General features: G+C 38.5%; 1 protein-coding gene across 8 annotated transcripts in view; it reads left to right on the forward strand.

Annotated features, from left to right (window-relative positions):
* Positions 1 to 23918, forward strand: part of Ctnna2 (catenin alpha 2) — a 1083974-nt gene that overhangs the window by 822157 nt on the left and 237899 nt on the right. For all 8 annotated transcript variants that reach the window (XM_028762290.1, XM_028762294.1, XM_028762295.1 and 5 more), the window contains one exon: positions 16872 to 17024. In XM_028762290.1, coding sequence (XP_028618123.1) covers positions 16872 to 17024 — 153 coding nt within the window. The remainder of the gene's footprint in view (positions 1 to 16871; positions 17025 to 23918) is intronic.

The raw sequence follows: 23918 nt of genomic DNA on the forward strand, positions 1-23918 counted from the left end.
GAGGGGAGGGGAGGGGAGGGGAGGGGAGGGGAGGGGAGGGGAGTGGAGAGGAGAGGAGAGGAGAGGAGAGGAGAGGAGAGGAGAGGAGAGGAGAGGAGAGGAGAGGAGAGGAGAGGAGAGGAGAGGAGAGGGAGCAGGCACACATATGTCACCAGGGTTTTGGAGGCTAGAAGGCAGCTTTCAGGAGTTGGTTCTCTCCTCCTAACATGTGCATCTTGGTGATTGAACTTTGGTAGTCAGGCTTGACAGCGTGTGGCTTTACTTGCAGAGTTGTCTCACCAGTCTCTGGTACTACTAGGATTGAATACTACTGTCTTTGTATCTAATAGTAGTTTTCAGTCTTTACCATAGCCTCTTGGTTTACATAGCTGAGGATATGTCAGGACTTTGGTCGTTTATCACACCTACTGTCTTCTACTGGATGTTGCTATTCACAGAGGTAATATGAGCTTTTAGGGAAAAGAACCCTTGTTTGAGGCATGTAAGAGATAGAAAAAATCTGTGAGTTCTTCCTACTGGCACATATTCACAGTAGAATATTTACCTTCGGTCACCGATGTAGGAATTTTTTTTCTATATAACTGACAAGTTCACTAACATTAGCTTGAATACTTCAATTAAATTCTGAAATTATCCACCCATTGAGAGCTTCAGTCCCACAAGGCCATACCATAGCTGACTCTACATGCCACTTGCAAGTAATAGGAGGCCACCAGTGGTTCTGCCTCCTCAACCACCCAAATGAGTTTTGATTACTTTGTCAGAGTGACTTGTGGATTTCTGCAACACTCTTAACTTGCATTAAGGAGTTTATTATAAAGAATCTTACAGGGATACAGATAAAAAGATACATAGGCAGATATCTCTTGGGAGGTCCACAATAAGACTATGCTATCGCCTGTTGTACCTTAATCCACATAATAAGAAACTGGAAACTTTCTGATTGCCATTTTCAATTCTGTCCTTTCAAGTTCTTGGGTGGCTTTGTTACAAAGGCACGATTGATTAGATCACTAGCCATGGATAGTCAATTCATCTTTTGGCCTCTCATTTCCACAGATGTTGGAAGACAGTGAACAGCTATAGCTTCTAACCCTGCAGTCACCTGGCTGTTTGCCTCAGCAACCACTCTCTTACTGAGGTCATCTGAGTACCCAACAAATGATTTCTCATTAGAATGAAGGATATGCCTCTCTCTCAGGAAATTCTAAGGGGCTTAAGAACTGTTTGTTAGATGTCACCAAGCAGGAAGTTACAGAAGTTTCTGTGTCAGGAACTGAGGTCAGAGATGAAATATCAAAACAGATGTCTAGTTAGTGCTCTCATCTGCAAGGATTATTTGTATGATGAAGTACAGGTAGATATATAGACTTCTTTCTGTTTTATAAGGACTTTATCCCATTGGTCTAGATTAGAAAGTATCAGTCTGACTGAGGGTTCCCAGCGCCTGCTGTAGGAGAAAGTCCATTCCCACAGTCTGAGCGTCAGATGGCTTGCTTTACTTTCTCACCTGAGTGGTAAAAGGGCTGGCCTTTAAATTTTATGGGATGACACCTTAAAGTCCACACTCAAAGACCAATTTGAATTGTGGTATTATTTTAGGTTGCCTTGCTCCAAATACATCTCTTCTTCGTGTTTATCATAGCTGCATGGGCATTTATGGCACTCTGAAGTGCTTCAGAGAAAATGGAGAATTCTAATACTGCTGATTAACTCTTTGATGTCTACAGTCATTTTCTCACTGCCTGATTATAAGGCTTGGTTTAATTTACTCTATACATAATGTTTACTGCTGTACATATGGTACCCCATTTTGGGAAACTATACCCAGAACAGGCATTTTTGTTGTGCTGGAGCATGGAATATTTCCTTCACAGAGAGAAAAATTATAAAAAGCCAAGAAATTAAATCAACTTGACAAGAAATACCCCTCATATTTGCATCTTGTTGAGAGAGCCCATATCGCTTCTCCTTGTCCTTGTTTAGTTTATCTGTTTCCTTCTTTAAAAAAAAAAAATAGGAAGGTCTCACTCTGTAGGCCAGGCTGGAGTTAAATTTGCTATATAGCCGAAGTTGCAACAGTCCTTCTGCTTCAGCCATACCATGCCAGGTTCACTTATTTATTTACTTAAAAAAAATTAGACAGTGTTTCATGTAGCCTTTCACAAGAATAATCTTGAACATCTGCTCTCCATGAATTCTCCTCTCAAGTACTAGGATCACAAACATGCATCACCAAGCCAGGCCTGACCCAACTTACTTTAAAAGCCTCATGATAATCATCTGGTTATATGCTTAAAGGGTTTAGTTGTTTTCCCCAAATCAAAGGCAGAGTAGGAATTGAGAAACAAGGAGGAATGAGGTCGGTCACACAGTTACCTAACTTAGGCTTCTCTTTGACTGTCTTTGAAAGAAAAATACCGATTGAGAAACCAGGAACTCCTTGAGGAAGGGACTTTGACGGCTTCCCAAGGCAATTAATAGAATTCTCCCTCCTCTTTCACTCCTCTTTACCTCCTCTTCCAAGATAAGTTCTCTTCTTTTCGCTCAGCTGATGGTACCATAATCAGATAGTTTTAGGGTTTTTTTTTTTAAATGAATCAGAATCAATGATTATGTACATCTAAACATTGATATTGAGTTTGTGCTACAAACTGAATGTTCTCAAAAATTTGAAGATCCCAAGGACAGACTCATTCAGACTAGTATGAGAGTTACTTGTCTTTAGTACCAGTATTAGGTTAAAAGCAGGGAAATTAAGAGTTTGAAGCTGACCTGGGCTAGACAGAAAGAATCTGACTCTGATCAGAAAACAATTCAAACCAAATCACTTTATTTAGAGCTGTGCATAAACACATGCGTGCTTGCACACACTTCCCGACCACCCCCCCAAAAATACCAAAACCAAAAAACCAAAAGCAAAACCCAAACCCCTCTGGCAGACAGCAGATCTACTTAGGATGTTTCGTGCAAATTCAGTGGTCAAACTGTGCCATGCATTCCAAAATTAGAAGCAGCTCTCAGTGATTTCTTTTGATTTTCAGATTCCTGAGTGCTAAGAGAGTTTAGGCTTAAAACCTGAGAAGTCACTGAGATATCCAAGCTAACCAGCTCTTCAACTCCTAGTCCACAATGCCCATTTGTGCTTGGTGATGTGTGAGGGACAGAGAAGAACAACTGTCCCTGATACCTTATGACATTTGTTTAGTCTTTTTTTTTCCTTCGTTGTCTCTTGACCATCTTGATAATTCTCCAGAGACTGATTACTATTAAAAAGTGTTTGTTTTCATTTTTTGCTTTGTTTTGTTTTTTAAACAGAGCAAAGTGTTGAATTTCCAATAGTAAAATTAAAGTTTGTACCAAGATGAAGCTTCTGAGTACCCAAGTGGACTAACTGTGAAGCTTGTCCTTTTTAATAACTGTAGTCTTTAAAATTAGTACACTTTCATCTTAGTGTACAGCTTTTATTAACACTCCCTTAATGGGAATAGGATAAGGTAAATATCAATTATTAATGAGTCCTGACTTTTTCTATAATAAGCATTATAATAAGCGTCCTGGTTAATATAATCACCATGTTTTTCTTCCTTAAGTCATGCATATGTGTGTCCAGTCTCAGACATAAAGATGAATTTTGTATGCGATTTTGATAGGTTTTTTTTTGTTAGTCCTATGAGGGATGGGGGGATGTGAAACATTTTCACTTTATCTGGGGGACAGCTGATTAAATGAAAGAGATGAGCCATCTTGCCTGGAGGATTTGGTGAGAATTAGTTGACCAGACTGTGCCAAGTGTTCCAGAATCAGAGAACTATTTATTCTGAACAATTTGGAGATAAGAAAAGGTTCTGTTATCAGATCTGACCAGAAGTACTTGTCAGAAGTTTGAATCATTAACCAGTCACAGCACCATCTTCTTTCCTTCCCTCTTCCATAGTTTCTATGTTTTATGTGAGTTTCTATGTTTTACATGAGTACGATAATCCCATTTAACTGCTAGGGGCAGAAATTTCTATATGTTTGATTCCTTCAATTTCAAAGAGGATCAAGTTGCCTTAAATAGCTGCAGTTTAAACCCCAGCTCTGAAAAGGACTAAAGGGCAAAGCAAGGTAGGAGTTGTGGGAGACCAGAATAACCTGGGAGGGAGAGCACAGAGTTCCATTTGCCAGGGAAGTCAGAACTAATGGAGCATCCCTTACTCTGAGCCATTTCTTTGGACCCTCCCTTTATATCTTCAGGCTTAGATGAATGTGCCCTTAAGCTGTATCTGTTGGTGTCCAAATGACAAGCTTTAAGGGATTAGATAAGTTGTGATCTACTAACTTCAGGTAATCATGGATTACCTTAGAACTGGGTTACTGTTGCTCCTGGAGTACATTCTCTGAGCACTTGCACAGTCTGTAAAAGCATTCTCAACAATTTTGTCAACTTAGGTGTAATATCAAGATTCAGAATCTATTGCAGGACAGGACACACACATTAAATATGCCACGAAATCTTACCAGATATCTTTCTAATTCAAAGTTGAGGGGGAAAACTAACAACTTTGAGTCTAATTTCTTTTACATCTTAAGTCTTTTTTTTTCTTGTCACAAAGCTTCTCTTCCAAAAGGTATTTCATATAGGCAAGAGGAATAATGGGTATTTCTTAGTGAAATGTGAGCCAGAAAAAGAAAAAAAGCCAACTGGGTTAAAGGAGGCTGGTTACAACAGACCATGTTGGTCTACTAGGAGTCTAGTTCTAACCTCATTGTTACTTTCTTAGGTAAAATAGATGATCATTTTTCAGTGACTGTAGAGTGAATGGAGATTGAAATATCATGAGTATTGCAGTAGCAACTGATGGACAGAAGACTAACATAGATCCATGAAAATAGAACTGGTGATGGCAAACTATTGCTGCCACCTCAAATCCCTCTATCTCTCTTTTAGGAGAAATTTGTATGAATTAATTTCTTCTATAGCTGCACTGTCAATTGAGTAGCTGTGAAGCAGACACTTCCAAAGACACCCTCCAAAGCCAGATCTCTCCTCATAGAGAGTCTTCCCCACTCTCTCTAGAAATAAACACAGCTTGAGATAAAACAGGTATTAGAATAAGAGTGTTTAGTTTTCCTCAAACTAAAGGACCTTGAATCTGAATCCACCTCTCATATTTTCTTTAAATAGCAGTAGCACCAATCATTTTGTAGGAGTTTGACAAACTTGGGAATGTGGTGCAATAATTGGCAATTGCTCAGAAATGTAGACTTTCTAAGGAAAACTTCAGCAGCTGTTAGGAACACAATGATCTAGAGCTGAATTAAATACCCCCAAGACATAAATATGGACCTAAATACTTCCCCCAAGAACAGCTTTCAAAATACTAGAGGAACCATGCAAGCTACCAAAGAAAGGAAGTAATCAACTAGCTATAATGCCTATGATCTACATCAACGATCAACAGGGCCCAATGACTCTGGATACAGTAGTTTATGCAGTATGTTGGCAATAACAAACAGCTCTCTAATTGGATATAAGACCTGTTCCACAAGAGGGAAACCATGCTTGGTATTGGAAACTTCTCTTTGCAATAGATGAAGAACACTACAGAAAACCATAACCAATCCAAATGAAGAGGGTGGACCACAGTCACAAAGGATACATCCACAAAACACTCCCACACTTAAGGCTCAGAGAACATTATGGAAGAGGAAGCAGAAAGACTGTAAGAATCAGAGGCTCAGGGAATTTATTGTGAGAGTGAGTGTCCTACTTGCAAAGTCTCACTATCATAAGCCCCGAAATATGAGTGTAATGTCATCAACAAGCATGCCAAACTGCATGAGGAAAAACCTGTGAGGCTTCAATTCTATACAATGAAGTGTAGGCAACTGAGCAAAATTGAGAGCAGGAGAGGTAGTCATTCATACCATTTGGTGGTCCAGTGGCAAACAATCTTCCCTGAAATGATACCTACAAGTAACAGTATACAAATTCAACAAACCTGTTGATACACATATAAATATGTGTGTGTGTATGTGTGTGTGTGGTGTGTGTGTGTGTGTGTGTGTGTGGTGTGTGTGTGTGCATTATAGGAACTTGTATATATGTATATTTAGGTATATGTATATTTGGCTACATATACTTGCAATAACAATTAGTGATAAAGGAGGGCATGAATGAATTTGAAGGAGAGGAAGGAGGGGTTTGGGGGAGGATTTGGAGGGGGGAAAAGAGTAGGGAGACATGTGGTAATTATAGTCTCAAAACAATAACAAAAGATAACTAAAAGAATGCGATGCTGTGCAAAAGTTAAAGACAGCAACTGAAAAGCACAGCATGCAATAGCAGAATTCCATAGGGAGAAAGTAGTTCTAAGGCACTTGGTGTTATTCGTTATTGGAATAAATCAGGAGAGGGTGATAGAGGGTTCTAGAGGCTTCATAAGCACATTTATCTGTCACATCATCACCAACAAGGGGGTATCTGTTACTCGTCTCCCACTATTCAACTACTATTTTCAACCAGTTCCACTTAGTTCCACCTGACATGTCACTCATCTGAAGAAGGAAGAGGTAAGGCTTTGGCTGGGCTCTTCTAAGATGTTCTTGAATTTATAAGAGGATTTGTCTAAGACTCAGAGGCATGCGCTGGAATGTGGAGTGGCAAGTATGTATATTTATGGATCCAGATGACTCTACTTGCTACATATTTGCCAGGTGTGTAGGGTTGACTCTGTCAATAGTGAGTAATGGATTTAGAGACTTACTTTCTATATCTTGTCTCAAACTCTTCAAATGTGAATTTCTTTCCTTTGTTAGAGACAGAGTCTAATTATTTATCCTGAGTTGTCCTTGAGAGTGCTTTGTAGGTCACACTTATGTGGAAATTTCTGTGATCCCATTACCTCAGCTTTTCCAGAACTGAGATTATAGGAATGTGCCATCACACCTGAATAGTAGCTTTTTGAAGATTAATTGTGTTATGACTTGTCTATGTGTATGTGTGTATGCTTGGTACCCACAAAGACAAGAAGAGGGTCTCTTATAACTGGGTTTATCAACAGTTGTTGCCATGTGCATGATGGGAACTGAACCTAGGTCACTTGCAAGAACAGCAAATACTATTACAACTAAATCAGCTCCTTCTTACACTTATTTTTTAAAGTCTTCATTAGTCAGCCTGTTTTCAAACCTTCATTCTCAATAATTGTCTTTTGAACTGCCTATCAATTTTAGTGGAATTAAATCACTATTTGAACAGTGTTTCTCAAGATTCCTGAGGGTTTTTGCTGGGGGTGAACTTACATTTTTACGTATGTAACTCTTGATTTTCTCACTTGATTTGAGCAGCTGTATCTATTGAATGCCCATTAACCAAAGGCAGTTGTTCAATACTCACAATGATATAGCCAGATACTATTTCTTGATCCCTTTCTGTCCTGAGCAAAGATAGACAGAAATAAAGCTAGTTGTGTGTGGTTCACTAGATGTAGGAGTGAAGAACTGAAAGGAAGGTGGTTTGAAAGATTTTTTCCCCAGTGGAGGTTCTAAGCAACCAGTGAGCCATTTTTCTAGCTCCATTTCTTCTCATGTGATTCCTGCCTCTTTAGGATAAATGCATTAGTACATCTTTTCCTCTGTTTGATTCTTCAGAAAAACTCTTAAATCTTCTTAAGAAGAATTTGAATATTTTGTAGATTTTTCCCTCTTTATAGAACCATATTTTCCCCTTTGAGATCAGATCAGAGTTTTGCCACCATGATGATGAATGTAACTAAAGAATTTTTCAGTGTTCTAAGAAAGGACACCTGACCATTAAAGACATGTGGCATGTAAGCCCTCAATCCCACAGATAAGCACTAGTTAATCCATTAAGTATACAGAGTTGTCTCTTCAAAGAGAGAGGTATACAACCTGTTTTAAGCCCATAAGGTTGGAATTAGAATTTGTTAACAGTCTGGTGACCTTGGTACTATCTGTGTGCCTATACCCAATCCTGTCCCAGACCCTTATCATAAAGTTATTTCTTTTCAGCCTGTTTCCTTAGTTAGTCTGTAGAATCTATCTTTATGAAAGGTGTCACTTGTACTTTATAAGAGTTTCCAGGCAGTTTTGAATACCTAGAGCTTTGTTGTGTGTACTGGACTGAGTTAAATATTACAGGACACATTTCTCCAAATTGTATGGTGCTTATATATGCATAAAACAATCCACTCAGAGTCAGACTTTCAAAGCTTGAACTAACACTGGCTACTGAGTAGTGCTGAAACGAACTGACTTCTTGCATCTCTCAAATTGACACTCTGCTGACCCTGTGGGTCACAGTCAGCCTCATGAAAAGACATGCAGGGGCATTGTTCTCCAGGTAACTTAGAGTACACAGTTGCCAGAGTCTCAAGCAAGCTTAAGCATATGCTAATCTGGTTGGCTGGGTAGAGGCACTGTGTTCTCCTTCTAGGAACTCTTTCATAGTCATCAAACAACTTGCGCTCTGTACAAAGCAAAACAAACAAAAACAAACAGAAAAACAAAACAAAAAAACAACAAAAACCCAAGTACCCCACACTTTTGTAAAAATATATTTGAGTGTATCTCCAGCTACACCATCCAGCTATTCTGTCCTACAAAAAAGGCAGACATCATTGGGTCATTTTTGAAACAGTTTAACTTTTCTTCTCTGCTTATGTGTCACAGTATATATCTATCCTTTCATGATATTCCTCTCTCATGAAATAGGGAAACACATTGTTTAAACAGGTATGATCTGTTAACTGTGTTCTATTGGATTTATAGTAGAAAATGTGATTATTTACAATGATATAGGTTTAATTGGGTAAAATAGACAGGAAGTGCTGAGCTAATACCTTTAAATGTCTTGTCTTATGCAATTAATATTTCCTTGTGCTTGAACAGTTGGAAGAAAGCTTTGTGTTCTTGACTGCTGTCACACTTAATGAATGATTTTGTCAAGTCATTTCTTTCTGCTCTGTTTGATTGATAGCTAAATTCTGGTCTTCCAGCTTATGTAAAAAGTGTTAACTGTGCCTTTCAGCTTGTAGGCAAGGGCATTTGAACCATTCTAGTAGACAGCTTACAGAGGAATTATATTGCCTGTTTAGTAGAGGGGTCAAAAAATGTGACACTGTTCATCAGGGATACAAATTACTGGGACCATGAGCTAATGAAAGTAGTATTGATGTGTCCTTATACTTACTGAATGATACCAAAATTACAATAGTCCTAGTCCCACTTGCTGAGACAACAAGCTCTCAGCTATGGATAATCTTCTGTTTATGGACAGTGTAACAGATATATGAGGATGAATGTAGCTTGATCCTAGTAGGGATAAGATTGAGAATCAAAGTTAGAGTGTTGGGTTAGGTGTGATGGTATACACCTTTAATCTTCATACATGGGAAGCATAGGCAAGCAGATTTCTGTGAATTTGATTCCAGTGTGGTCTACATAGGGAGTTCCAGGATAGAAAGAAGGACCACATAATGAGACCCGGTTCAAAAAGACAAAAATAAAACTGCTATATTGTCTGGATGCTATTGGGCAAGTTTTCCTTTCAAAAATCTCTAGAATGAAGCAGATGTGGATCCACCTCTACCACTGAAGGCTTGACAGTTTCCTTATATGTTATAAATATCACAGCAAACCATGAAACATGGATCCCCAGACATTTCTGGGAGGAATCTCATGTTCTTTGGTTTCAACCGAATCAGAAGCCAGAGAAATCCAATTTACTAACCTTGTTACAATTTTCTATTTTAAAATAATTTACAAATCAGTGATCCACAATTGTATAATAGTAAATATGTTGTCTTTATTTGTTCATGGTGCCAGGGTCCCCTTGGAAGCTAAAATCTGTAGATGCTCTCCCCTCTTACATAAACTGGCATTATAGTCTCCTTTAATGAAGCAGCTTTCTGAGACAATCTTAGCTTGTCCTTATTTTTTGATTGGGAGTTTGAACGTGTACTCTTTATTCTGGGTGAGTCAAGTGTTATATAGTTTTTATCATGAGAATATCCAGGGAATCACTTTCAGGTTACTTTCAATACCTAATACAATATAAATGTTATATAAATAATAGTGATAATACTCTTTAGGGAATAATGATAAATGTGTTCTGTACTTTCGGAGTACAGATATATTTTTAAATGTTTCCAATAAAAATGTATATGTATTGTTTTTTAAAAAATCTTTATATAATGTGTTAGATACTTATGAGATTTTTTAACAAAATGTGTGCCCGTGTTTCTTCCTTTCTGTCTCCCCCACATTCTACTTCTCCTATTCCTCTTTGTAACTCCCACCCCCAGACACTTCCTCTTTCAAGTCTCATGTGTCCTTTCACTTACTCTTCATCTTCCCTAATGGTCAATTCATTTCTATTAGGCAAAACTTGGCTATGATAGACATGTTCTCTCTGGATACATCTATTTCTGTATGCCTCTATCTCTGCCTCTGTGTGTATATCTATTAATCATCCATCTATCTATGTATCTGTCTATCTATCTATCTATCTATCTATCTATCTATCTATCTATGTATCTATCTATCTATCTATCTATCTATCTATCTATCTATCTATCATCTATCTACCTATCTATCTATCATCTATCTATCTATCTATCTATCTATCTATCTATCTATCTATCATCTAGGTTATGAGTCAAGTTTTTTCCAAAGTCTTAAAGTCTCAAGTAGTCAGAAAATGTCATGTAATCTTTGAGATGGCCAGAATCATCTCTGTACCTCACTTTACTACCTAGAAGAACTTGTTCCTAAGTATTTCTCTAGTTCCATTCTTTAAGAGCTATATGAATATAAGTTAGCCCCTTAATTGTTTTGCGTCAGTTCTCTTACCTCTGAAGTGAAGAAAATGGTGCAGTGTGTGTGTGTGTGTGTGTGTGTGTGTGTGTGTGTTCATCCATGTGAATTCATGTAGGGGTCTAAGCAGAACCTCTGGTGTCTTCTTCAATCTATCAATCTCATTACCTTGAGACAGGGTCTTAAGGAAACTGAGCTGAAAAGCTCACGTTGTCAGCTAGGCTAAGCTCCTGGGGTCTGCCTGTTCCTATATCGCAATGCTGGGTACAGGTACATGCAACCATATAGGAGAACATGCAATTATGCTCAGTTTTTTCTGTGGATGCTGCCAAGTCACATGAATTCTTTCAAGCTTGGACAGTAAATGCTCTCACACTCTGAGTCATCTTGTCACCTCCATAGCCTGCTCTTTGAATGAAGATAAATTTTCTAACACTTTAGAGCAGTGACACAAAATAAGAAGCTCTAGACAATGATTGTTAATGTAAAATATAAACACCCAGTCTGTCTCTTCTTGCCGTCTTCACTAACTCTTTTTTCATGTGTTACATAAAGTCAGTACTTTGTGAATACAGCCTCTATTCCCACAACCTTTCCCTGGGTCCCGTATGCTGAACCTAGCTGTTGTGGTCTCAGCTTTCTGCAAATATTTTTCTGCCACCAAGTCAAGCTGCTGCACCTGCTGGACTGAGGCCATCTGGAGATCTTCAGTAATCGCTCCCATGAACCCAGAGGCAACCTTTTATTGTCTCTTCTCATGAAAGCAATTACCCTTGCCCATCATATAGGAAAAAGAGGACTTTAACTCAGACCTGTGTGAGCTGGGGCAGAAAATGAAATCAACAGATGGAACTAAACACCTGCTCCTGGCCTTCTGGTACAGCTCTCATTGAAACAACTTTTTAACTAAAGATGATTTTTAACCTATACAAATAAGAAATTATAGCCTTGGTATTTTTAAAGAAGATTCATGACTACAGAATGGAACATGGCCTGGTTTCAGAAATAAGACTGCATTGAAATGACACCAAACTAGTCAGCTAAATACTCAAAAGACTATTTCCAGGACTTCTCTTCCACATTCCCTGACAAGGTGACTCGATAACCACTAAAACTTATTCTCATTAAATACATGCGTAATCAATCACTTATTGTCATGCTAGTGTATTGGAATAGCACCCAAGGGGTATAAACAATAGCAGTTCTTGCTCAAAAGTCTGTCTGCCTTCCCCTATGACTGGCCTTGGTTCTTGGTGGCTCTGACTTGATATAAGATTCCAAATCTGTTCTGTTCTGTTCATCACATTCGCCACCCTTCTTCTCCTTCAGATGGTTATCAAATGCCTCAGTTTTTTTTCTCTTGCTGTGATAAAACACTCTGGTAAAGCAAGTTAATTCCATCTGAGAGACTTGTTTCCTGACTTTTGTTCTGTCTATTTGTTTCTGCTATCCTGGAGGTCAAAGACGGGATCTGAAGAAACTCAATCAAGGCATCTGCACATAGGTGCTCCAATAATGGATGGTTGTATTTTAACTGAACTGGCAGAACCTCAATTTCATGGTTTTAGTGGGAGGATGAACACAAGGCCTGATGAGCTATTCATTTTTTTCTTTAGGTTCTTGGTCCCATTAAGATTCACATGTGTCCCAATTAAAATGATTTTGCTTTGTGGAATCATCAAGATGATGACCAATGAATCTCATATTTCTCTTAGAAAGAATACAAATCAAGCAAACATGATGATTATCTTCTTAGCACTTTTCCTTTGGGTTCATGGATACCCTCTGTTCACCAGTGCCATAGCAGGCTGGATCAGTACCTTTAGCATTATGGGAGCCTGTGCACTTGAGGCACCTTGACTTATTAACGTGGCTTTGGGTGGATTATTGCATTGACTAATTACCAGAACTGACCTTCACACTGGCTAAAATTTGCTTGACTTAATGAGGCTCAATTTTTGTCAAGCCCTCTAGGCTGGATGGCTGCTGGCCCAGTCACTTCGTTGCTTTGATCTTTCATTTTTAATAATAATTATAGCACAAAGCTTAAGGAACTGTGGTAAAATATGTCAGCAATCATGAAAAGCCTGGGGCAGCTACATTCAAGGAAAAATATTAAGCCTTCAGAATCTTGAGCCTTATTTGAATCATATTCTTATACACCCAACTTTGACCTTGTTGGCTCTGCCTTACATTGTAGTATTAAAAAAAAAAGTTAATAGTGCAATTCTTAGTGGGACTGTTCTAAACATGTCGGTGATGGGACAGATACTAAGTTGCCAGATCTTTTAGTAAAATATTATCAGCCCATCCTAGACTCGGTGTTCACTTTAATTCTAAAATTCAAGGTGGTTGTGAGTTTCTTAGAGACATAGATAATTATACCTAAAGAAAGCTCCCATTTGAAGGATGTCTAGCAAAAAGCTTTTATCCCATAGGAAATAGCAGGGTTGATGAATACTAGCTGCCTAGAGCACCGTGCTAAGAAAGATTTAGGAAGCAGATTTGAGCTCAGCATAAATGTGCGCTAGAACGGACTGATCATGTCTGATGTGGCACAGGAAGGAAGAGAGGCATGCTAGCCATTTCTGCCCTGGCTCATAGAGTCTAGACTTGTCCCTTTCAAAAAACCCTCATGATATAGGTATTTCATTTTGAATTTATACATTTTTCCATTTTTTCTCATTTTCTACTCATGCTTGAATCTCCAAGTTTCCATTCTCTCCCCCATCCTACCGACTCTGTTTATTTCTCTTTCACACATTTTCCCTTTTTTCCCTCAGGACTTAAACTTATGACTCAGTTTCCCCAGGGGGATAAGATTATAGATATACACTTCCATACCAGGCTACATTTTGTTATTTTTGACCTTTTCTTTGTGGATGGGGGAAGGTAAGGCTCAGTACATGAACACCTTGTTTGTGTCTGCTTGGACTTCTCTATGAGTCTTGGTCTAAGTCATTAAAACGGTTTTGACTTTCATTCTTCAGGCCATGTATTGAATTTCTTTTCCTATTTTGATTTGTCCTCTTTTCTCACATCCCTTAAAGCTCTCACAAATCGTGTTTTGACTTTTTCCTTCTCTTTTCCTTGTAAGGCACTTGATATGGTGTTCACTTTGCCTTTTTTAAAAAAAATTGACTATTTCTAATTTTGCCTTGGAATATTAAAATGTAATTCTTAGTTACTTTCTTTATAAAGATTGTGTGTGTGTTTGTGTGTGTGTGTGTGTGTTTGTGTACATGTATGGTGCCCAGGAAGGTCAGTCTCTTATGTGGACTTTCTCCTTATATTATCTTTCTTGTTCCTGTCAAGTTTTTTGTCGTTTGGTTTGTAAATTTACATCCACTTTTCCCTTTTTTATGTGAAGCTCTGCTCTGCCAGGATCTATGGTATGTTAGTTTGAATTGTCCCTTGCCTGGTTTCCTTCAGGTCAAGTACTTAGAGTACAGGTGGCTGTGGCTCATCCAATATAGATGCTGGGAACTGAACTCCATTTTTTGCAAGTACAGCAAGTGCACTGAAATCACTGAGTCATTTCTGCAATTTTAATTTTTAGAGGGGTTCTTATACTGTAGTTCTGACTGGCCTCCCATAGGACTCACTATCTAGCTTCTCAAGTTCATGGTAATCATCCTACCTGGACCTTTCAAGCACTGAGATCAAATGATGCCTAGTTCCTAGTTGCTTCTTACAACAATTTGCATTCTTTCACGTCTATAAAGTCTTTTATTTAATTTGAAATGCTATATTACCTTTATTCAAGGATACTATTTTCATCTGTTTTATTGGCATATCTTTCTATTATAGTTTCAATGTATATAGGGACAATCTACTCTTTGCAGCTTTCTGTGATATTTAACTTTCCTCATTTCTGTAAGCAAATTCTGCCTGAGAGTTTAGCAAGAGTTGATACAGATACAGATGGTTTGTCTAGCTTCACAGAGCTCCTTCTTCAGCTACTTTTTGTAGGCATTAAGAATATTGTGGCTTGGTTCGTGGGACAAGCTTCCTAATTTTCCTGTGGCTTACTCTTTATGGAGACTTTCACATATCTGTTTCTCTTGTCCCTGAAAGTTATTTTTAATATATCTCCACTCATATCTTCTCTACATGAATCACCAATGCTCTTGAAGCAGCTTTGGCAGATTAGTTTGAATGTTCCTTGGGTCTGAGGGGGTTTGATGCCCCAGTGTAGGGGAATGCCAGGGCAGGAAGGCAGAAGTGGGTGGGTAGATGGTGGAGAGACAGGGGGAAGGGGTATAAGATAGGGGGTTCTAGAGGAGAGAACTGGAAAGGGGACAACATTTGAAATGTAGATAAAGAAATTATTTAATAAAAGAAAGAAAAAGAATGAAATGTTCTTTGTAAGGCCTCTTTTTTTGCTGTTTCTTTTCCTTGCCCAGTCAGGACTGAATGCAAGTGATTTTACTAGTCTGAGTCCTAGCTCTTTCACCTGGTGAGCTTTCTTAATAATGCTCTCTGTGTTTCATAATATTGTTGAGTGGCTTCAACAACACAATATTGAAAAAAATTATTTGAGTTTTGTTATATGATAAATATCCCTAAAAGATGACATTACAAATAACGAATATCATTTCCCAGAAGTAATTTTATACATTTTTTGCCAAACAGGTATTGTAGTGACTTTTAGTTCACATAGGCTTTCTTGTATTTTACAAGAAGAAATGTCAAAACACTTCAGAGGGAAGCCAAACCAGCTCACACACATGCAAATACATCCTTTATGCTAATTAGTGCCCAGAAGAACAGGGCTTCAGTCACACCACTTCTTCTGACCAGTCACAGTGGGTATGTCACATTGTCAAAACTCTCCCACATCGCCCTGGCTGGATGTTAATAAACTGATGTGGGAAGTGTACAGATTGTTTAACATCGTCTCTTGTGTTTATTCTTATTTGTAGCCCATATACATTTGGATGATAATGAATAAAATAGAAGCAAGATGATTGTTCAGGGATAGTTTTATTTTGTTTTTATGCAGCTGCCCCACTTATTTTAATAGTGTGGGAATGGTGTATAATTATGCATTGTTAGATGATTCGGGTTTGTTTATTCTTACCTTGAAACATAATTCTAAGTATTTTTTTTCCTGGAACATAACAACTTCATCACCATAGCACCTGGGCTAGAATATTTTTATGATTGTCAGATGTTTCCTCTTTTCCCTTTATAAAGCACAAACAGTGGACATGAAAAGGGCAGGAGGCCACACAGTGCTAAAGTTTCAAGGGTGGCACCAAGGTTCAGCATCTCATGTGAAGTTCTCCACAATGGCTAGTTGGTACCTAGAGGTCTCCACTGCTGAGAAGCCTGGACTCTTGCACTTCACCAGGACTCTGAGTTCTTAGAGCAGAATAGACCGTGAAAGATGAGAACAAACCTTTGGTCAGTGTTTTGAGCTACAGTTTGTGTATGTAATTATTTAAGAGGTACAATGTATATAGTCTGTAAGCAGACATACATCAATCTACCTCGTTTTCTTTTATATGATAAGAGAAAATTTAAAAGGAAGTTGGATTATTATTGTTTCAGCTGCAACCCTGTTTCTGTGATCATTATCCAGACCAAAAACAACTGAGGGGAGAATGCGTTTGTTTAACTTACAATTCCAGGTTATGGTCAATTATTGTGGCTAACTCAAGGCAAGAGGAACCCTAAAGAAACTAATTCTATGTAGTCAATAGCAGAGAGATGATGAATAGTTTCTTAGTTCTCATTATATCCTCCTCCACATTTACATAGTCCAGAATTCCCTGCCTAGGGAATAGTACTCCCTACGGTAGCCTGGGTCTTCCCATATCAATGAGCACAATCAAGAATATTCCTCACAGGTAACTCTAAGCATCAATCTGATCTAGACAATCTCTCATTAAGACAGTTTTCCAGCAGATAATATGTTGTGTCATCTTCCCAATTCAAGCTAACCATCACAACTATTTACATTGTAATGAAAGTGTGACATTGTTTTAGGAAGATTGACAGTGCTATTCCTAATGTCTATCTGCTTTTGTTTTTAACTGCAGCTTCGGAAAGCTGTGATGGATCACATATCAGATTCTTTCTTGGAAACCAATGTCCCCTTGCTGGTTCTCATTGAGGCTGCGAAGAGTGGGAATGAGAAGGAGGTGAAGGAATATGCCCAAGTTTTTCGTGAACATGCCAACAAGCTGGTGGAGGTAAGTCACAGACCTGGAGCCTCAAGTGTCACAATACAAGATATAGATATACGATATTTCTCTGCATATGGCTCTTGAAGTTTTAATAGACTGCTGCTTTGTGGTTTTCTTAAAAAAAAAACCCAAGTACTAGAAGCTTTTATGTCCCTTCACTTTCTGAGTATTCTCCTCTCAGAGGACACAAGTGATTAGCCACCCTCCTTTGCTGTGTGCCATGACTCTTCATATGGTGAAACATCTCTGCTCAGTTTTCTGAGTAATAGGCAGAGGCTGGAATTGTAGTAGTGAGGATTTGCTAGTACTGAATGGTAGATTTGACTAGAAGGAGTGGAATTAAAATTTCCAGATGGACAATTTAGAATGTGTTTCCTTTTTACCCTGTACATTGCCTATCCCACTGCATGCATTGAAACCTAGATTGTGTGAGTTTTACTGGAGAGGCATGAACAAATGTCTGTTGACTCCAGATAGGGCTCTAAGGACAGACCAAGGAAATTATTTCATCTAAGCCTGGCTTGCAGAAACAGTGAGACTTTGGGGATTACTTACAAAAACTTAGAGAAGGACTTTCCTTCAGGTGCTTAAATAACCACTAGTAGCCTAATCACTGAAAAGCTGATCCCAGCATGGGTAAGGAGCTCAGAAAATTGCAGACCTGGAGTGGCTCTCTCAGTTAACCTTTGACCTCTTATATACTCCAGCACATCCAGAGACCACAGTAACTAGGGCAGGCTTGATTATGCAAAGTTTGATGAGGCAGGAGAGAGGGAGCTTCTGAACATTCAGGTGAGGTTCTAAGGACACTTCTACCCTCACATTCTGTGAGGGAATGTCCAAAGGTCCAATCTTACAACGATTTTGTGAGAGTAATCACAGCTGCTCTGATTTCAAGAAAGAAATGGCGATGTCATGCTAAACATGGGTGTATGTGTTGGTGGAGGGGCATCCATAACTCTGGTCACATAATGAATTTGTAGGGAAAAATGTATTCTTTACTGAATAGCTGTTTATACTACTGTGTACTGGAAGATCTTGGGGCCAGTTCTAATGTAAGTTCAGGATCAGAAGTATATTTTATGAGACAGAGAAATCTGTGAGAATTTCATCATCAGTCCAAAATTGAATCCAGTGATAGTGAACAATATCCAGAGGGGAATTGAGAATGTAAATGGCTGTATTTTGGTCACAACAGAATTAGTGTTATGGCCTAAAGAAAAACAAACAAACAAACACAAAGGACAACAACTTGAGATGTTAATCAGGAAGTGTATGAATAGACTCAGAGGGTTGATGATCCTAAGAAGTCTGACTTGTTTACAAGAGTCAGCTCAAAACTTACAGAGTATGAGCATTCATCACCTCTACCCCTAGCACTAAGGAATATTCATCCTCTGATTTACAATAGGAATAAAATCATTGAATGGATATTCAAATGTATGTTGAAATGAAAACAGGCTTACTGTTTTATTTGGGTGTCTGAGAGATGATGGAGAAATTGAGAATTGAGTGAGGTGGTGGAAATGGAAGAAGGAAAAGAAAACAAGATTACTGAATGAATTGCTGTATGGATTTAAATATTCATATAAAAATATTAGCATATAGAAATATCTTCCTATGTAAGGTATTATAGTTTTTATAAATGGTTGTTGAGTTTATAGAAAATACGAATTGTCAGTGTGCTGTTGACAATGAAAACCTTCAGCATTTCTTCCATTCAGTACTGTCAATGTCATTAATTCTGTGCATGGCCTCATTTGTAACACGCTTTGGGAATTCAGATGTGACATTCAGTAAACATGAGGCCAGCATGCATGAGCTGTCTTTTCTAATCATTCTTCCTTCTCTCGTGACAGAGCATATTCACGATTATCCGTCCTGGGTTTGTGTTCACTGTGAAACTTGTGGCAGGTAGAGACCTTAGGTTGCCTGGCTGCCATGTCAGAGAGATGTTGCTTTCCTTGCTCTTCTTGTTCTCCTCACTGACCACGAAAGGTCTCTGTAGCCAGCAGCATCTTGGAATATCTTAATGCCCAAGTGGGAGCAGAGACTAGTGTGTGGATTGAAAGAAAGCAATTAATGTGGTCTGTGAACTTTGTTTCTACTTTGAAAAATGATCTTTTTGAATTTAGAAACTTGTGTTTAATTTCCATGTTTATAATATTATAGTTTTACACAACATGTTGATTTTATGTTCATTGACCTTTTTATGGTCATTTGCTAATTTTATAAGTTTCTACTCTTTGAGAACCCAGTGTACAAAATCACATGCCTATAAATTATGACAAGACATTTCTTCTGTATTAATCCTTGTTTTTTCCTTCCTTGCATTATTATTGTGTTGGCCCAGGCTCTAGTACAATGTGGTGCTAATATAAATGTGTGACATGTCTAGATCTCAGTAAATATTCTCTAGTTGACCATGAAAAATGTAATTTGCAAAGAGATCAATTAAGTTAAATTATTCATTTCCAAAGAGAAATCTATCTATCTATCATCTATCTATCTATCTATCTATCTATCATCTATCTATCTATCTATCTATCTATCTATCTATCTATCTATATATCTATCTATCTATCATCTATCTATGTTGTAAATGTAGTTTGATGGATGTTCAGCTTAATTGTCAGGCTTGAGGACCTGAGTTTGATCCCTGGCATATACTTACAGAAGACAGGTATAAGTAGCATGTGCCTGAAATCCCAAGGCTGGAGGGTCAGGTAGCCAGTCTCATCATATAAAAATAAAGTAGGAAGTGACTGAGTAAAAAAACATACCAAATGATGCCTCCTGGGTTGTTTATACATGTGCAAGCATGTATATACGTGCCTATACACAAAGGTACATGCACATGGAGACATGTAAATATACATAAAATCTAAAGCTGTTCAAAAATAAAAATTATATTAAATATTTTCTATACTGGTGAAATATATCACATTTTTGTATTACATTTTATATATTATATGTTTGATATAAATATAACAACTATACATGTTATATATACACATATACATCTCATAAATATAGAGATATACAAACATAGACACACCCACTGATTCACACACAGACACAGACATACACATGGTCATGTCTAATATTTTCTTTAAAAAATTTTTGAGTAACTCACTGGTAAAGAAATGTAACCACGGGTTTTATTTGAGAAATTTTTTATTTTAAAAGACTAATGTTTTTGTTTCTGTCTGGCTCAGTTTTGTTAGGTTGCTTTTAGAAATTATTTATTTGCATTTAACTTACAGACATAAACTTGATAATACTACCCTCTATCAAAAGTATATGACATGCAATACTATTTCTTCTTCATTTTTTAGTCCTCACTTTGCTAATGAAATTTATCCACTATCTTCTCCACATTCCACCCCCAGACATATTCACCTCAGAATGTCATGTCCTCTTCTGAGAATGAACAGATATCAGGAAGATGAGCCGTGTGACACGAGGGAAGACAAGCTTTTCTCAGTGACCATCTCCTTTCAGCATAGCTTGTATTTTGACTTTCTAGCATACTGTCTAGAAAACATTTTCACTGTTGTGGTTATCAAAAGAGGGGTTCATTATGTAGGCCAGTCTGGCTTCAAACTTCAGATTCACTAGCACCTGAATCTAGAATGCTGAGATGGATGGCAGATGTGCATCCGCATGCTAGGGAAATTATGTCATTTTGCATTCTCTTTTATAATTTTTCCCAGTTGGGACGTGGAGTCCATAGGGACCATTCCAATATGTCTATAAATGGAAATCCAGAGGTGAAATGATTTAAATAAGATTGAATTAACTTTCTTTGTTGTTGCTGCTATTGTTGACAGTTTAAACTTGAGATCTGTATATTCACTGGCAACAAAAGGTTTCCCCATTTCAAATGAATGCAAGGGTAAAGTGAACTTATGCAAGGATCTTACACTTTGGCATATCCAGCAGGTCAAATCTGTAAGGTTGGCTCTGCCTGAACCGAGGGAAGCAGCTGAGAGCTTTGAGTTCTTCTGCAGCTTTTTCATCTGGAACCTCCTCTCTGTGCTTGTACACATGCCATCCAGTGGACATGCCACCTTGTGACAGCAGAGTTGCAACTAGAGAGGGACATCAAGTTTTTAAAAATGTTAAAGGACCCCATTGATCAGAAAAAACAGAAGTTCCTTCCCTAGCTTAGCTCCATGACAGTAATTTCAGTCTTTCGGGATTTTGTAACTTTGGATTTTAGTTATATTGAAATTCCCACCTGTTTGTATTTAAAAACTATCGGTTGGAACTTTCCTTTAGTCTAGCATATGGTTTTCACAGAAATCAGTGCATTTAAAATGATTTTAAAATATACATACTTCTATTTTATTACATTTATTTATTCATTCATTCATTTGTGAGTGTGTGTGTATGTGTGTCTGTGTGTGTGTATGTGTGTGCATGCATGCGTGATGTGCATGGCAGGGTATGGACATGATGGGTCAACAACTTGTGGAAAATATTTCTTCAACCATGTAGGTTCTGGGAATTGAACTCAGTTCCTCAGGTTTGAAAGCAAGCACCATTATCCACTAAACCATCTTGCCATTCTAGAAATTGATGCTACTGAATTAGGTTTGTCACAACAAATCACACACTTAGAAAATCCTTAACAATCATTTAGTGCACATAATATCAGTAAAATATGACTAGGAAGAATTTTTGTGTTTTTGTAACTGAGTTAAGAAGGATCATTTGGGAAACTTAATATTTTTAATTTAATAGTATTTGTAACATGTTACAAAAAAAATTAGATGAACCTCCACTTGCATCTTGTGACTGGAAAAATTCAGCAGGCCAGATCAACTGTTCCTGATTTTTTAGTCCAACTATTGCAGGACATCTCATTGCATCTAAATAAAATGAATATTGGTATTTCCTCCTGATCCCTAATATCCAGCCTTTCTGTGGGTTAGCCAAGGAACACAGGGTGGGCTGAGGAGGGATGTGCACTCCTGATCAGAGGACACCTGTTGGACCTTGTTTCCAAGCAAATTGAATGGAGTTTTGCAGAAATGGAATGCAAATTATGGCAACTTTCTACCGAAGTAATGTTCTAGGGAGTGGTGGAGAGTGTGAATTGGGGGCAAAATCTGCATGCAGCAATGAAAATACAAACTAATTTTGAAAATGAGATGCAAAAAGCCAGCCCAGCTGTCTTGAGCCTCTGCACACACTCACTTCTCTTATGCTTGGCCACTCTGTCAACTTGCCTAACAATCTACCTCCCCAGCTTTATTCATAAAGAAAGCCTCTTGCTCAGTGCTGTAGGAAGCTGCAGAGGCTCTGCTCAGGGCCTTTCTCCTTTGCCTGGACCCTCCAATTTTTTTTGTATGCCGCAGATAGAGTGAGTTGGTTTCTGACTATCTCAATCAGATCAATTGCTTTGCTTGTCTGGGATACTGGGAAAGCTGCCTGTTTGTCTCTGGAAAGGGCAGATAGCTCAGTGGGTAAAAAAGTGTAGTTCAAGTCCTCAGCACAGCAGAAAGCAGCAAGATCCAGGTTCTGTGAGAGACCCTGCCTTGAAAAAAATAAAGTAGAGTACAATAGAGGATGATGTCTGGAAGAGACCTCTGGCTCCTACATGTGTACTCACTGACATGTGCACACACACACACACACACACACACAGGATCATTGTTTTTTATCCATCCATGTTTAGGTGTGAGAGCCTGTGTGAGTTTATGTGTATCATGTGCCTCCAAGAACAGCAACGGCCTTTAGCCACTAAACCATCTCTCCAGCCCCAAAGGCCAATGTTTTATCAAAACCTGTGTGTCCTGATTGACACTCCCTCTTCACAACCTTCAGGCTCCCTTGTTTGTACCTGCATTTTTCCAGGCATCAGCCACATGACGCCTTTGCTTTGTTGAAAACCCAGAGCTTCTTCCCACCTTGTTTTTAACTCTCCATGCTCTTTGTCTTACTTTCCCCTCGGTCTCATTTGTAGGTGTTGTTCTGCTCTCTGAGTGTGGTGTCCTGTGGTGGGGTCAGCTCCTTGCATTTCTCACTTTCGCGGTATCCCATTTACTTTGGAATTGTACCCATACAGCTCGACAGCTATATGATATGGCTCCTGCTAGTTTACCAATTCCCTTAGGGAAAGGACCATGCCTAATTGATTCCTAACAACACCCCAGCACCTAGCTGAGTGCCTGCCTCTAGCAAGAATTCAATAAATAGATGGTGCCCAAAGAAGGAATAAAATAATAAGTGCAGCTAGCTATGTTGCTAGCTTGCTGGCCCCTGAGGTAATGTATCTTAATAGTATGTCTGCAGGATGCTAAAGGGTCACCTTAGGGATCAACAGTAAAGAAGCATTGTGCCTATTTAATGCTCTGATTTACTACCAAGGAGAATTTCAAGTCTGGGAGGAACCAATGTGGAGAACTACTGCCTCCTCTGAGTAGAAAGCGCTTGCTGCACTGCCTCTCTGATGCTTGATATTTGAGTTACTCTTAGGCAGCTGCGTAGGTGACATCTGAACTCCAACAACCATTCTTCCTTTCTGGTTCTCCATCTTACAAATAGACTTAAGTTTTCAGTCTACACTGGCTCTCAGTTACACTGGCTGTGAAAGAGGATGCTGGTTCTCTCTGCCAAGGGCAACACCCAAGCCTGGGGTATGAGGAGTGAGACAAAGTTATCTGTTCTCTATCCCATAGTCTTAACTGCACACACTGTGTGGACATGCCCTGAAGTGATGAGGCACTATTTCTGATAAAGATTCTAGGGCTGGAAGTAAGAGACATATCTTGGACTACAGGACTGCTCATATAACCATCAGTTAAGTGCCAGGGTGCTTGTGTAAATGTCTTGAGTGATTGCTCTTTGCAATAATCCATCTGTTTTCACCATGCTACATTCAATGCCAAT

This window comes from Grammomys surdaster, unplaced genomic scaffold, assembly GCF_004785775.1.
Source record: "Grammomys surdaster isolate TR1022 unplaced genomic scaffold, NIH_TR_1.0 133, whole genome shotgun sequence".
In the NCBI taxonomy this organism is placed as follows: Eukaryota; Metazoa; Chordata; class Mammalia; order Rodentia; family Muridae; genus Grammomys; species Grammomys surdaster.